Source organism: Mirounga leonina, unplaced genomic scaffold (assembly GCF_011800145.1).
Source record: "Mirounga leonina isolate KUSES-001 unplaced genomic scaffold, KU_Mleo_1.0 Mir_109, whole genome shotgun sequence".
In the NCBI taxonomy this organism is placed as follows: domain Eukaryota; kingdom Metazoa; phylum Chordata; class Mammalia; order Carnivora; family Phocidae; genus Mirounga; species Mirounga leonina.
In genome coordinates this window covers 108955-123202 of record NW_023270244.1, presented here as the reverse complement: position 1 = coordinate 123202, position 14248 = coordinate 108955, and the positions used below count along the sequence as shown (strand labels likewise).

Sequence of the window (14248 nt, the reverse complement as noted above, 5' to 3'; positions counted from 1 at the left end):
AGATTCCAGGCCAGATTTAAGTCTTTTCCAGGTGTGCGGGCTTCACAGGGCAAAGGACAGGTGCTGGTATAACACTTGACATAATCAGGTATCTAAGATTTTATCTACAGTTTTCTTGTTCAGTTCGGCACCTGCAAGGCCACGTCCAGTTTTCATATAAAATGCCAGTGGCAGACACACAGGTATCAATTGTGGAGTCCTATTTCAGAACCTCACCTCGCCCTCGGTGTACGTCACTTTCTTCTGCTTTTGAGCCAGTTATCTACTAAGGACCCTGGAACCTGCGCTAAGGGCTGAGTAGGAGAGAGAAACAAACGGCTCAAAATGTACTCAAAAAAGATACTAAGATTATTCTCTATCTTCTACAGTCTGAAATTAGTGTCAGTTACAAAATATTTTATAAAAGCGGTTTAGGGGCCCGAATTTGGGGAGGGGGGTTAGAATTAACTCAAAGGGTGTTTTGGAAGGTGTATTTTCTAAGAAGCTTCTTATTTTTACTCTTAGTGTTTCTATGCGGGGTGGGAGTTGGAGGGAGTTGATTGCAGGGTAGCCTCCCAAGCCATGCTACGGCCTCCCAACGCTCAACACGTGACTGATTGCTCCTCACAACTGGAAGCCCCTGGAGTCTCTGAGCCGCACCCCAGGAAGAGCTGAAACGCCCTCTGAATGAATGAAGCTACAACAGCCCTGCTGGCATTGTAAAGCCAGCTCAGGGCTGGGGTGAGAAAGGCCGCGAGTGCGCTTGCCCCATCCGCTAGCCCTCAGCTCCCGCTGGCTGCGCCAAGCTCCCGCCCCGCTGCAGGGGGTCCCGTCGGGCAGCCTCTGGGCATGCTCAGTAGCGCGGCGGCTGTGGGTCGCGCAGTCGGAAGCTCGCGGCTGCTGCGGCGGTGCAGGCGGCGCTAACGCGCCCGGCAGCTGAGGGGACTGGAGGACGGCGGGAGGGGGCGGGGGCGCAGGAGGTGGGGCCGCCGTCGCCGTCAGGGCCCCTGGGAGCGCGGGGCGCCGCCGCCGCCGCTCCTCGGCTCGGTTCCGTCTCCAGGGCTGCGCCGGCAACGGTAGCCGCCTCGGCAGAGCAGCGGGAGTCGGGAGCCGCGCTCCGCCGAGAGTTGGGTAGGGGAGCGCCCGCGCCTCCGCGGCGTCATGGGCCCCCTTCCCGGGCCTCAACGGGCACCAGCCGCGGGAACCCCCGGGCCTCCTTGCGGCCGAGCCTGAGCGACCCTCGGGTTCTCCGGCTCCCCCTCCCTCCGCCTTATTTTTTTCCTGCTCTCGCTGCGGCTACAGCTTCAGCTTCAGCTCTCCGTTATGGCAACGGAGCCGCCATCCCCCCTCCGACTCGAGGCGCCCGGGCCCCCAGAAATGCGGACCCCACCGGTGAGCGAAGCCCCCCCCGAGGGCACCCCGAAGCCGGCAGGCGGCAGGCTCTGCTTCCTCAACGGCTGCGTGCCCCTCTCGCATCAGGTGGCCGGGCACATGTACGGGAAGGACAAAGTGGGTAAGTGGGGGTGGCGTGGGGCTCGCGGCTCCCCTTCCGCCTCTGGGAGCCCCCGGCCGGCCGAGGCAGCTTGGCGCTCACGGGCTGGGCTGGGCTGGGCTGGACTCCCCTCCGGTCTGCGCACAGCACCCCAGGCCTCTTCCGCTGTCCCCCAGAGCCTCGCGACCCATGCAGCAGAGGCTCGAAAGGGGGGAGATTTCTAGGGTGGGGGGCGTCAGGCCAGCAGCAGGAGGTGGCGGGGAGAGGAGTGCCTGGTCTCCCCAGGAGAGTGGTTGTTGATTGCAGACTGCGTTGTTAGTGAAAAATAGGAACTTACTGGACGGGGAAGTAAATTCTCCCTTGAGCACAAGGTCTGTTTATTATAGGCGGGTAGCTATTGCACAAGGAAAGGAATGAAATGCAGATGATGCTAATCTAGTGCTTCTCTTCTGTGTGCAGCTGCATAGCTGGAGGGGAAGAAAAGACATAGGGCTTATTTCACTTATTTATTTATTGGGAACGCTGGTCTTGGCTTATCCAGGATCTTTCTCCCTATTCCCTTGAGAGGTTTTTCTGGTATCTCCTGGGTTTTTCAGGAGGCGTGGTTCCGGTAGTGCAGAAACTCGAATTCATGGTAGGAAATATACCCTGCTGTTATACTAGGAAGGTACACGGTTAAGACATTCAGTTATTCTTGATTATCTTTTTAAGACTGTGTCATGGCCTGTGTAACACACTTTGGGAGCCTACCACGTTCAAAGCACAATACAGGACCTATCGCAGTTGATTCTCTTGGTGATGTGAAAGTTGAGTTTAGGAACCGTAATTCACCTAGCTTACTCACACTGGTTCTCCGGGCCATGATTTTTACTTGGGGAATCTGATGTACGAGTATGTGAGTAGTACAGATCTTAGACTTGGAACCACTAGATACAGTTTGACTTATGCTAGTAAAATGATTCGGGCTTAGGGTAGTAAGATAATACTGGTATTTTTAGAAGAGTAACTGAGGCCAAGCCTGGTTAAAGTGACAAGCCTGAGCTCCCACCGCTACTGTGTTAGAATCAGGAAACCAAGGGTCCTGCCTCAGACCACTGTATTTTTCCACCGTGTATTGTTCTTGCAGATAACTCATCGAACAAGGATTTTTCAAAATGGTTGAGTATTTGTTTGAATCTGTGTGTGTATGTTATTTCTCAAAGAGCAACATTTCTCACTGCTTTTATCTTTACCTACCTTTCTTTTCTCATGGTGAAAGTTAGGTGTTAATGATGATGTCATGAAGACTGTGTGCCTTTGTCCCTACCGAATTGTGAATTCCTTTAAGTTAGAGACCAAATCTGTTTATCCTCATAGCCTTGTACAGGGGGTGGGGCTTAGTTAAATTGGGAAATGTTGAAAGAGTGAAAATTGACAGTTCTTTCAGTACGCACAGGCAAGGAAACAAATATAGTTCTCAAGGTGCTTAGCCTAGATGTAAGGAACCAACGTTCTTAAGATGCTTAGCATAGACACATTCTTGTGTGTGTCTCTTCTGGTAATGAAAGTTGGAGAGAGTAGTGGACTTACTGTTAGTAGATTTATATTGCATACCTATTGATTTATTTTAATGAATTGTAATGATAATATTCCTAATAATATTTTAGAAGCTTAAATAAAAGTTTCCCTAAGGGTCCCTAGAAATCAACTCATAAACAAAAAATCCCAGCATAAACACAATCTCAATGGTGATTGTCATTTGTTACATTTGAGAGTGTAACCACTGCTTATCAAAGTATGTAATAGTGAGCCTATTCACAAATGTACTCTAATGTGACTATACCACATTGCAACAGTGGCTGAAAGTGTTAATTTCTCACCCAAATTACCTAATTGAAGGAGTAGTTGAGATTCTAAACAAAGTCCTTAATTTTATTTATTATTGCATTCAATTTAAAATAAGCTTTTTAAAAAAATTTTGTAAAATACTCTTGACTAGGGATTGTCTTTGTATCACTACTGCACAATTCCTCAAACATATTGTGCTAGCAACCTAATACATATTTTGTTGAATTTAATTCATAGTTATTTACACAACCTAGCATATATTGTTAATGAAAGGACACCTGAATGATGATAATCTTACCTATTCATGAAATGGATAACAAGATGGTCAGTAATTCAAAGTTCAGAAATTTATTATGTCTATCATAAATCACTTACAGTTGTAAAGTACATTATGTAGAATATACTTTGGTTTGGCTGTCAACTGAAATTCTCAGAATAAATTTTCTTAGAGACATTGTGTGGTTATTTGTTGTGCTTTTTAAAATTTTTCTTACTGTCATTAAGTAAGAATTTTTCAATTTCGGATTGATATCTATCATACCTGTTTCCAAAAAGGAGTTGTTGGCTTTGTTAAATTAAAAATTAAAAACATGGAACCAATTGCACAAAGGTGCTTGAACATAAAAATAGATCTTGTTATAGTTGAGTAATAAGAATATTCTGCTATGAGTGTTATATTTTGTTTTCTTCACTGAAATATGATTTCAGTTTTAGTTCTAAGAATACAAAGTTTGGTTTTTTTTTTTAAATTGTAAAAGTAGTACCTAATCTTTTAGGAAAAAAATTCAAACAGTATAATAGTACCCATCCACCTACTCTCCCTCTCCCAAAGATAGTCACTGGTAACTATTCCTGGTGCATCCTCTCAGGTTTTTGTTTCTGGGCACATATAACAGAACTCTAATTTTTTGTACAAATAGGTATATCAGCAACTTTTTGTTTTCAATCTATATTATGTAGTATATCCATATTTTTGTATTCACAATACACTTCATTTTTTAAAAAACTGTTGTATTCCATAGTGTGAATCTGTCACAATTTAACTGTTCCTCTAGTGGTAGATTTTTATATTTTCACTATTTTTTTGCTATTATAAATAATGTATTAAACATTTTTTTACATTATAGTATACCTTACACATTGTGCAACATTTTCTATAGGGAGGTTTCACAAAAGTGTGGTTGCTGTCAATTTAAATTCCCAAAGCTCACCAAAGTTAGCATGAAATCCTTTTTTTGTTTTATTATTTAACATGTACCATTAATTTCTTTCAAGATTCCTTAAGTTTCAAACAAATAGTTGGAATCTGGTGTGTGTTTCCTGATCTAACTAAGGATATAGAAATGAGGTAGTCTGGGTAAAAGAAGGATATAAACTGGTGTTGTCTATTTTGGCTGTGGTCTATTTTATTAAATATGTTCTGAAACTAATTGAGTTAAAATAATTTCAGACTTACAGAAAAGTTGCAAGGGCAATACAGAGAACTTAACATTTTGTGGAATTTCTTTCTCTATGCATATTATTTATTTGGGGGGAACTATTTGAGGATAGGTTGCATATATCTTGTCCCTTTACACAGTAATACGTCAGTGTGTATTTCTGTAACTATGGCACATTTATCAAATATAGGAAATTTAACAGTGATACAATGCTTTTATCTAATCTATAATCCATATTCTAATTTTGTCAGCTATTCCGATAATGGCTTTTGTCATATTTGTTTTTCTCAGTCCAGGATTTAGTTCAGGATCATTTATTGCATTTAGTTGTCATGTCTCTTAGAATCCTTTAATTTGTAACAGCTCCTCAGCCTTTATCTTCTATGACATTGTCATTTTTTAAGAGTACAGGCTAGTTATTTTATGAAATATTCTTTAATTTGGATTTCTGATGGGTTGTTATGGTAAGATTCGGGTGATGCATTTCTGACTGGATTATTACACAAGTGTGTTCTCCTCAAGGTATCACATCTGGAGGCCTACAGTGTCCTTCTGCCCATTATTAGTGATAATTAATTTTGATCATCTGGTCCAGTTGTGGCCTGGCTTCTCCAGTATGTAGTTAATATTTTTCACTTTGCAACTAATAAGCTGTTTGTGGAGAGACACTCTGAGATCATGGATATATCCAGATCCTCATCACACTTTACCCCTAGATTTGGCATCTATTGATAATTTTTGCCTGAAGCAGTCTTTACTCTGAAAGTTGAAAAATTGTGATTTTTCTCCCCAGTTCTATCACTACCTCTATTTAACAGTCAGCATTCTAAGAAATAGCCCTCCCTTTACTCCTATATATTTCCTTTTTTATTTATAGTTTGGACCCATGGATTCTTATTTTATAAAGTGTTATGACCCATTATAGAACATATTTATTTTGGTGTTCAAATTGTCCCAGATTTGGTGAGTGGGAACACTTCCTTCCTTTCTGTCACAAGTTATTTTAGACTTATGCTTTCCTTTCCCAATTCTAAACCAGCAATTGCTCCCAGAAGCCCTGGTTCATTTTCAGTGGAAAATGGTATTTTGAAACCAAGATCTGGGTGCTAGATGTGCTTATTACCATTGGAGTGTTATTGCTTCCTGGCCTTTTCAAAGAACATAACTGAGAAGAATGTATAAATATTTAGAAATCATAATTTCATACTGATATTTCCGATTTCATTCCAGCACCACAGAGTTCTTCCTTTCCTTTCCTTTCCTGATTCTAAATTTGTATTTCCCGTCTACCTCAGTGAGAACCCTGGCTCCCAACATTGTTAATGTTTTTTGTGTGTGTGGGTTTTTTGGTTTGCTTGTTTGTTTTGCTTGTTCCTGTAATTTTCAGAATTTCTATACCCGTGCTACTGCAGAAAACAAACCTAGAATAAAGAATTCAAGAGAGATTCCCTTATACTAAGGGTATGTGGTTGGGAACTCTTCAAAAGCTATTGGATTACGGTTTTTTGGATTTTGGTTGGTTTGGTTTGGTTTGGTTATTTTTACCCCCTCTTCTCTAAGGTAATATTATTTATTTGAAAAGCAGTTGGATTCATTTGTGTTTAAGTTCAGTTCCCTCCCTTCATTTTTATTTAATTATATATTTTTGAATGCTTATAAAATTAACATGCTTCCAAAACTCAAAACTTTACAGAGAGGTGTATCGAAGTGTCATGCCATTCTCTGTCACTTCACCCATTTCTCAACATCCCCTGTAGGTAACCAATTTCATTGTTTTCTGATTTTTCCTTGCTAAGTTACTTGTTGCAAAAATAAGCAGATCTAAATAAATTTTCAAATTTTTCTTTCTTTCTAACACAAAAAGTAGTATGCTATATATACTGTTTTGCACTTCACATTTTAAACTTAATATATCTTAGAGACAGGAGTCCATCAAAATCCTAAAGGAGAACACAGGCAGCAACCTCTTTGACCTCAGCCGAAGCAACTTCTTCCTAGAAACATCACCAAAGGCAAGGGAAGCAAGGGCAAAAATGAACTATTGGGACTTCATCAAGATGAAAAGCTTTTGCAAAGCAAAGGAAACAGTCAACAAAACCAAAAGACAGCCAACAGAATGGGAGAAGATATTTGCAAATGACATATCAGATAAAGGGCTAGTATCCAAAATCTATAAAGAACTCATCAAACTCAACACCCGAAGAACAAAGAATCCAATCAAGAAATGGGCAGAAGACATGAACAGACATTTTTCCAAAGAAGACATCCAAATGGCCAACAGACACATGAAAAAGTGCTCAATATCGCTCGGCATCAGGGAAATCCAAATCAAAACCTCAATGAGATACCACCTCACACCAGTCAGAATGGCTAAAATTAACAAGTCAGGAAACGACAGATGTTGGCGGGGATGCACAGAAAGGGGAACCCTCCTACACTGTTGGTGGGAATGCAAGCTGGTGCAGCCACTCTGGAAAACTGTATGGAGGTTCCTCAAAAAGTTGAAAATAGAGCTACCCTATGATCCAGCAATTGCACTACTGGGTATTTACCCCAAAGATACAAAAGTAGGGATCCGAAGGGGTACGTGCACCCCGATGTTTATAGCAGCAATGTCCACAATAGCCAAACTGTGGAAAGAGCCAAGATGTCCATCGACAGATGAATGGATAAAGAAGAGGTGGTATATATATACAATGGAATATTATGCAGCCATCAAAAGGAATGAGATCTTGCCATTTGCAACGACGTGAATGGAACTGGAGGGTATTATGTTGAGTGAAATAAGTCAAACAGAGAAAGACATGTATCATATGATCTCACTGATATGAGGAATTCTTAATTGTAGGAAACAAACTGAGGGTTGCTGGAGTGGGGGGTGGGGTGGGAGGGATGGGGTGACTGGGTGATAGACACTGGGGAGGGTATGTGCTCTGGTAAGCGCTGTGAATTGTGCAAGACTGTTGAATCTCAGATCTGTACCTCTGAAACAAATAATGCAATATATGTTAAGAAAAATAATAAGAAGAAGAAGGTAGCAGGAGGGGAAGAATGAAGCGGGGGAAATCGGAGGGGTAGACGAACCATGAGAGACGATGGACTCTGAAAAACAAACAGGGTTCTGGGGGGGGGGGAGGATGGGTTAGCCTGGTGGTGAGTATTGAGGAGGGCACATTCTGCATGGAGCCCTGGGTGTTATGCACAAACAATGAATCATGGAACACTTCATCTAAAACTAATGATGTAATGTATGGGGATTAACATAAGAATAAAAAAAAAAAAGAAATCAGTGGTTTCAATTCATAGAGTGCTTCCTCATCCTTTTTAACAGCTCAGTTGTACTCCAATGTGCATATATACCCCAGTTTTTTCAGTTTTCTGGATTTGCTTTTGGACTTGTATTTATTTTCATTGATTTGTTTATCATAGCAGTAATATCTCATTGTCTTAATTCAGTGAGGACTTGAATCTTGATGTATGGTAATGTAAGCATCCTGTTTTCTTTTTTGAGATGATTTCTGGTCCTTTGCATTTCCATATAGATTTTAAATCAACTTGTAATTTTTCCCAAGAAAATTAAGATTTTTGTGTCTGCTTTGAGTCTATGGGGTGCTTTGGTGAAAATTGATTTCTCTATAATACTTGTGTCTTCCAATACATGAACCTAGTAGATCTTTCCATTTATTTAGGCCTTCTTAAATTTCTCTTAGTCATAGTTTTCAGTGTAGAGATCTTACACAGCAATCACTAGATTTTCCCTAAGTATTTGATGCTACTGTAAATTGTACTGCCTTTTTTTAAAGAATTTTTATTTTATTTTGGAAAAATTTCAAACTTATAAGTTGCAAGAATAGTATAATCAACTAATGTACACCATTCACCCAGGTTTACCTGTTATTAATATTTTGCCACATTTGCTTTATCACTCTCTATACTTGATAATGATTTTGCAGAACCACTTAAGATTAAATTGCAGATATCCTGACCCCTTTTCCTCTAAATAATTAAGTAACTCCTAAAAATGAGAACATTTTCTTTTTTTTTAAAGATTTTATTTATTTATTTGACAGAGAGAGACACAGCGAATGAGGGAACACAAGCAGGGGGAGTGGGAGAGGGAGAAGCAGGCTCCCCGCAGAGCAGGGAGCCTGATGCGGGGCTCGATCCCAGGACCCCGGGACCATGACCTGAGCCGAAGGCAGACACTTAACGACTGAGCCACCCAGGCGCTCCAATGAGAATATTTTCTTACCTAACCATGGTAAAATGATCAAATTGAGAATATTTAACATTAGGCTTTTGTTATTTTTTTCTGTAATATCCTTCATAGCAATACCCCCCCCCCATCCAAGACTGCACACTGCATTTAGTTATTAGGACTCTTTAGTTACCTGTCATTTGGAGCAGTTTTTCATTTTTTTCTTTATATTTCATAACTATGAAATATTTGAAGAGTATAAGCATGGCTTTTTTAGAATATCTTTTATATTTGTCAGATTCCTATGATTAGATTCAGATTAATGCATTTTTGGTCAGAATACTATGTGCGTTGTATTGTGTTCTTGAAGCATCATATCATTAAGCACAGGATGTCCGTTGCATTACTGGTTACATGACTTTGATCACCTGGTTAGGTGATACGTTCCAAGTTTTCCACTGTAAAGTTTTCATTTTTCCTATTATAATTAAGTAATTTGAGAGGAATAAAGAGACTATTTGACACTGTTAAAATCCTGTTCCTCATCAGAGTTTTCACCCAGCATTACAAACATCCATTGACAGTATTTGACCAACCTACTACTATGGTAGTTGCAAAATGGTAGTTCAGTTCACTCTATGAATTGAAACTACTGATTTCTAACTCTGTCATTCCTGTTAAATTTGTTAGTTGGCATTCTACTTTAGGGAATTGTAGGTTTCCCTTCTCTCTCTTGCTTTCTTTCATCATAAGGATTTTGAAGACTTCAGTTGATGGATCTTACCCATTATTGTTACTGCTTATTTTGATGCTCAGATTGTCCCAAATTTGGGCAGTGGGAGCTTCTTTAAGCTGGCTCCTTGATCTTTTCAGCATTTCCCATTTTTCTTTTAAAGCGTTTTCTCAGTTTCAGCATAAAAAGATGTTCTGTGTTTATCTTGTACTTTCTCTGTTCCAGCCCTGGAACAAGCTTATTTTTCTTCAAGAACCTGGTTCCTTTAGGGATAAATGGTATTTAAAAACCAAAGTATGGGCACCAGGTATACTCATTGCTCCTTGGGTGTGGTTGCTGTTTGTCCTTTCAGCAGATTAGACTAAGAAATCTGTAATTTCAGGGACACCTGGGTGGCTCAGTTGGTTAAGTGTCTACCTTAGGCTCAGGTCATGATCTCAGGGTCCTGGGATCGAGTCCCACATCGGGCTCCCTGCTCAGTGGGGAGCCTGCTTCTCCCTCTTCCTCTGCCTGCCGCTCCCCCTGCTTGTGCTCTCTCTATCTCTCTGAGAAATAAATAAAATCTAAAAAAAAAAATACAGAATTTCACATTTTTTAAAAGTTGGGTTCATACTTATACCTATAATTTAAACCTAATACCACAGGGTTGTTCTTTACCTTCCCCTGTTCTATATTTATATATCTCTTCTTTCTCATTGAGAATTCTGTCTTACCCAAAACATCAATATATTTACTCATATTGAAATATTTAAACCAACTTTGCATTCCTGGAATTAGTCCCCATGGTCATGATAAATTATCCTGTATATATTGCTGGATTAGGTTTACTGATGTTTCATTAAATATTTTTATGACTATGTTCATTTGAGATAATTGTCTATAATTTTTGTTTAAGTCTTTGTTGGGGTTTTTAAAAAAATATGCTGGTTTCATAAAATTAGTGGGGAAATGTTACCCACTTTCCTGTTTTCTGAAAAAATTTGGTAAGAGTGCTGGTACCTTTTTCTGTAAATGTTTCATAGAATTTACTATTGAACCCATTTTGGTCTACAATTATCTCAAGATATTTAAAATTATGAATTTAGTGTTCTTCATGGACATAGGGCAACTCAGATTTTCTACTTCTTGTGTTTTAATAATTTATGTGTAAAGGAATGTATTCGTTTTATTTAAGTTGGATTTATTGGTATGAAGTTCATAATTGTCTTATGCCTTTAATGCTTATTATAGCATTTATAGGGATATCCCATCTTTCATTTATTCTTAATAATGAATTTATTTTTTTTCTTGATCCATCTAGCTGGAGTTTTATCAGTTTTATTGATCTCAGAGAATCTTTTTCATTGATTTTTTTTTTTTTCTGGTGTCCATTCTTACTGTTTTTGTTTTTATTCGTTCCTGTCTTTCCACTTATTTTGGGTTAATATATTACTTTTTCCTAGCATCATAAGTTAGAACCTTTTTTTTTTTTTTCTTTTTTCTAATACAAGCATTTAAAACTACTCATTTTCCTGTAAGTACTAAGCAGTACTTCAGGTGCATTTCACAAATTTTGTTATGTTAGTTTTCATTATCATTTAGTTAAAACTATTTTTTAATTTCCCTTGTGAATTTTGATCCATGGATTAATTACAAGTGTGTTTACTTCTCATCTATTTGGTATTTTCCCAAATATCTTGTTATTTCCATTATGGGCAGAGAATATTCAATCCTTTTAAATTTATTCAGTACATGGTCAATCTTGGTAAATGTTCCATTTGTACATGAAAAAATGTATATTCTGTTAGAGCATTCTGTAAGTGTCAGTGTGGTTAAGTTGTTTGATACTGTTGTTTGGTTGTATGTGTCACTATTAATGTTTTGTATGCTTGTTTTATCAATTATTGAGAGAGTGCGGGTTTGTCTATCTTCTCAGTTCTGTCAGTTTTTATTTCATGTATTTTGCAGTTCTTATTAGGTACACACATTTAGGATTGTTGTGTCTAAATGAATTGACTCATCATTATGAAATGTCCCTTTTTACGTAAGATAACATTCCTTTTTCTTGAGTTCTATGTCTATTATTAACATAGTCTGATATATGATAATATGTTAACTTTCTTATGAATGGTACTTGCTAGTGTAGTCTTTTTTCCCATCCTTTTATTTTTAACTCATCTGTGTCTTTATATTTAAAATGTCTAGGAGTTTGTATTTTCTATCCTATTTAGAATTCCCTGGCTCTGTGTTTTTAGGTTTTTCATTAGTTTTAGAACATTTTAGATATTGTGTTGTCAAGTATTTCCTCCTACCCTTTCTGTCATTTAAAATTTTTTTCCCTTCATCTTTTTCAATAACTTGTTTATATAATTGAGATTATATAGAATATGTAATCATTTTAACATATTTGAATTTCTCATGTCATATATTTTTTCTAATAGTAAAAGCAGTGTGTTTATCATAGAAACTTCTGGACAAAGTTACAAAAGAAGTAAAAATTACCTAGAATGTTCAAACCACAGATAGAAATTTTAACATGATTTATTTTACATAGTTGTAGTCCCACTAACTACATAATTTTTTCATTGTGGTAAAACACACAACATTAAATTTACCATAGTAATCATTTTAAGTATACTTTGTAGTAGTGTTAACTATACAAACATTTTTGTGCAACGTATCTCTTAGAACTTTTTCATCTTGCAAAAGTGAAACTCTATATTTCTTGAACAACAAATCCCCCTCTCCCTCCCTGTAGGACCTGGAAACCAGCATTGTAATTGCTGTTTCTAAGAGTTTGACTACTTTAGATACCTTATATAAGTGGAATCATGCAGTATTTGTACTTCTGTGACTGTCTCATTTCACGTAACATATGCCCTCAAGGTTCCGAATGAAGAATTTTTTTTAAGGCTGAAAAATATTCCATTATATGTATATACTACATTTTTTTAATCTTTCATCTGTTGATGGACATTTAGGTTACTTCCACTTATTAGCTATTGTGAATAATGGCTGCAGTGAACATGAGTGTGCCTTTTATTTTTTCTAGGATTCTAATAGTTATCTTAAACTGTTTGATATTATTCCACAGATCTTAGATGCTCTCTTCTAATTTTTTCCACTCTTTTTTTTTTTTTTCCTGTTTGTGTTTCAGTTTGGGTAATTTCTGTTGACCTGTCATCAAATTCCCTGATTCCTTCCTCTTCTATATTTTGTCTACTGATGAGCCCATAGAAAGCATGTTTTTGTCTCTTAACTTTCTTTTTCATTTCTTTTTTTAAAATTTAATTTATTTATTTATTAGAGAGAGTGAGCAAGAGAGGACAGAGCACAAGCCGGGGGAGGGGCAGAGGGAGAGAGGGGAGCAGACTCCCCACTGAGCAGGGAGCCTGATGTGGGACTGGATCCCAGGACCCTGGGATCATGACCTGAGCGGAAGGCAAACACTTAACGGACTAAGCCACCCAGGTGCCACTCCCTTTTTCACTTCTAACATTCCGTTTGACCCTTATAATTTCTGTGCTAAAATTCCCCATCATTGCTTGTATGTTATTTACCTTTTCTATTATAATCTTTAACATGTTAGTTGTGGTTATTTTAAGTTCCTTTGATAATTTTGACATTTGTGTCATCTCTGAAACTGTTCTGTATGTTGCATCTTCTTTTGGTAGTGTTTTTTTCCCTTGCCTTTTCATATGTCTTGTAATTTTTTATTAAATTCTGGGGACATCACATGTGAGACTGAAGGCAAACAGTATTTATGACCAAAATGAATGCACTCTTCTGCTAGGCAGTTAGTGTTGGTGATTGAGCCAATCTAGTCAGGAATAGAGCCAGGTTTGAATTTTGTTGTTATACTTACTTTCTGTTACAAACTGTATGTTGTGTTGCCCCAAATTCATACACTGAAAGAACAACCTTCAATATGATTGTATTTGGAGAGGGTCTTTATGGAAGTAATTAAGATTAATGAGGGCATAAGGGTGGGCCTGATCCAAAAGGATAAGTGTCCTTATAAAATATGAGACATGAGAGAATATCTTTTCTCTTTCACTGTCTCCACCATGTGTGGACAAAATGAGAAGGCAGCTGTCTACAAGCCCGGAAGAAAACTTGCACCAGGAGCTGAATATGAACAGGCTGTCATCTTGATCTGTGACTTCTAACTTCTAGAATTGTGAGAAAATAAATTTTTGTTATTTAAGCCACTTAGTCTACAGTATTTTGTTATGGAAGCTGGAGCAGACTAATAACACCTTCAGTGCACCACAGGCTTGAAATTTTTCTTCTGTAATCTTTTGTTTAGAGTGGGGTTGATTTGCCAGAGGATTTTTCTCAACATTCCTGTTTAACCCTCTGCTTTATGTCTTCCTCGTGCACTCATGCTTCAGAGATAGTTTTTCTCCATGTTCATGCCTTTTCTCCAAATGTAGATTACTGTTGCTTATTACTTGGTGATTACTAGCCTGATGCAAGGCTGTAGGAGGTGTTTCTTGTTGTCTTGGTCCAGCTTCAATATTAGGTAGGCCCTATGACCCTGAGTCTTAGGATGGGGTTTTTAGGTTTCTGTATCTTAGGTGAAAGTAGAAGTCCAGAAA

General features: G+C 38.4%; 1 protein-coding gene across 2 annotated transcripts in view; it reads left to right on the top strand.

Moving 5' to 3' along the window:
- The first annotated feature begins 982 nt into the window (after window positions 1-982).
- LOC118019865 (inositol polyphosphate multikinase) overlaps window positions 983-14248 on the top strand; it is a 44730-nt gene continuing 31464 nt past the window's right edge. For both annotated transcript variants that reach the window (XM_035019466.1, XM_035019458.1), the window contains exon 1: window positions 983-1492. In XM_035019466.1, the coding sequence (XP_034875357.1) occupies window positions 1303-1492 (190 nt within the window). In that variant the 5' untranslated portion in view covers window positions 983-1302. The remainder of the gene's footprint in view (window positions 1493-14248) is intronic.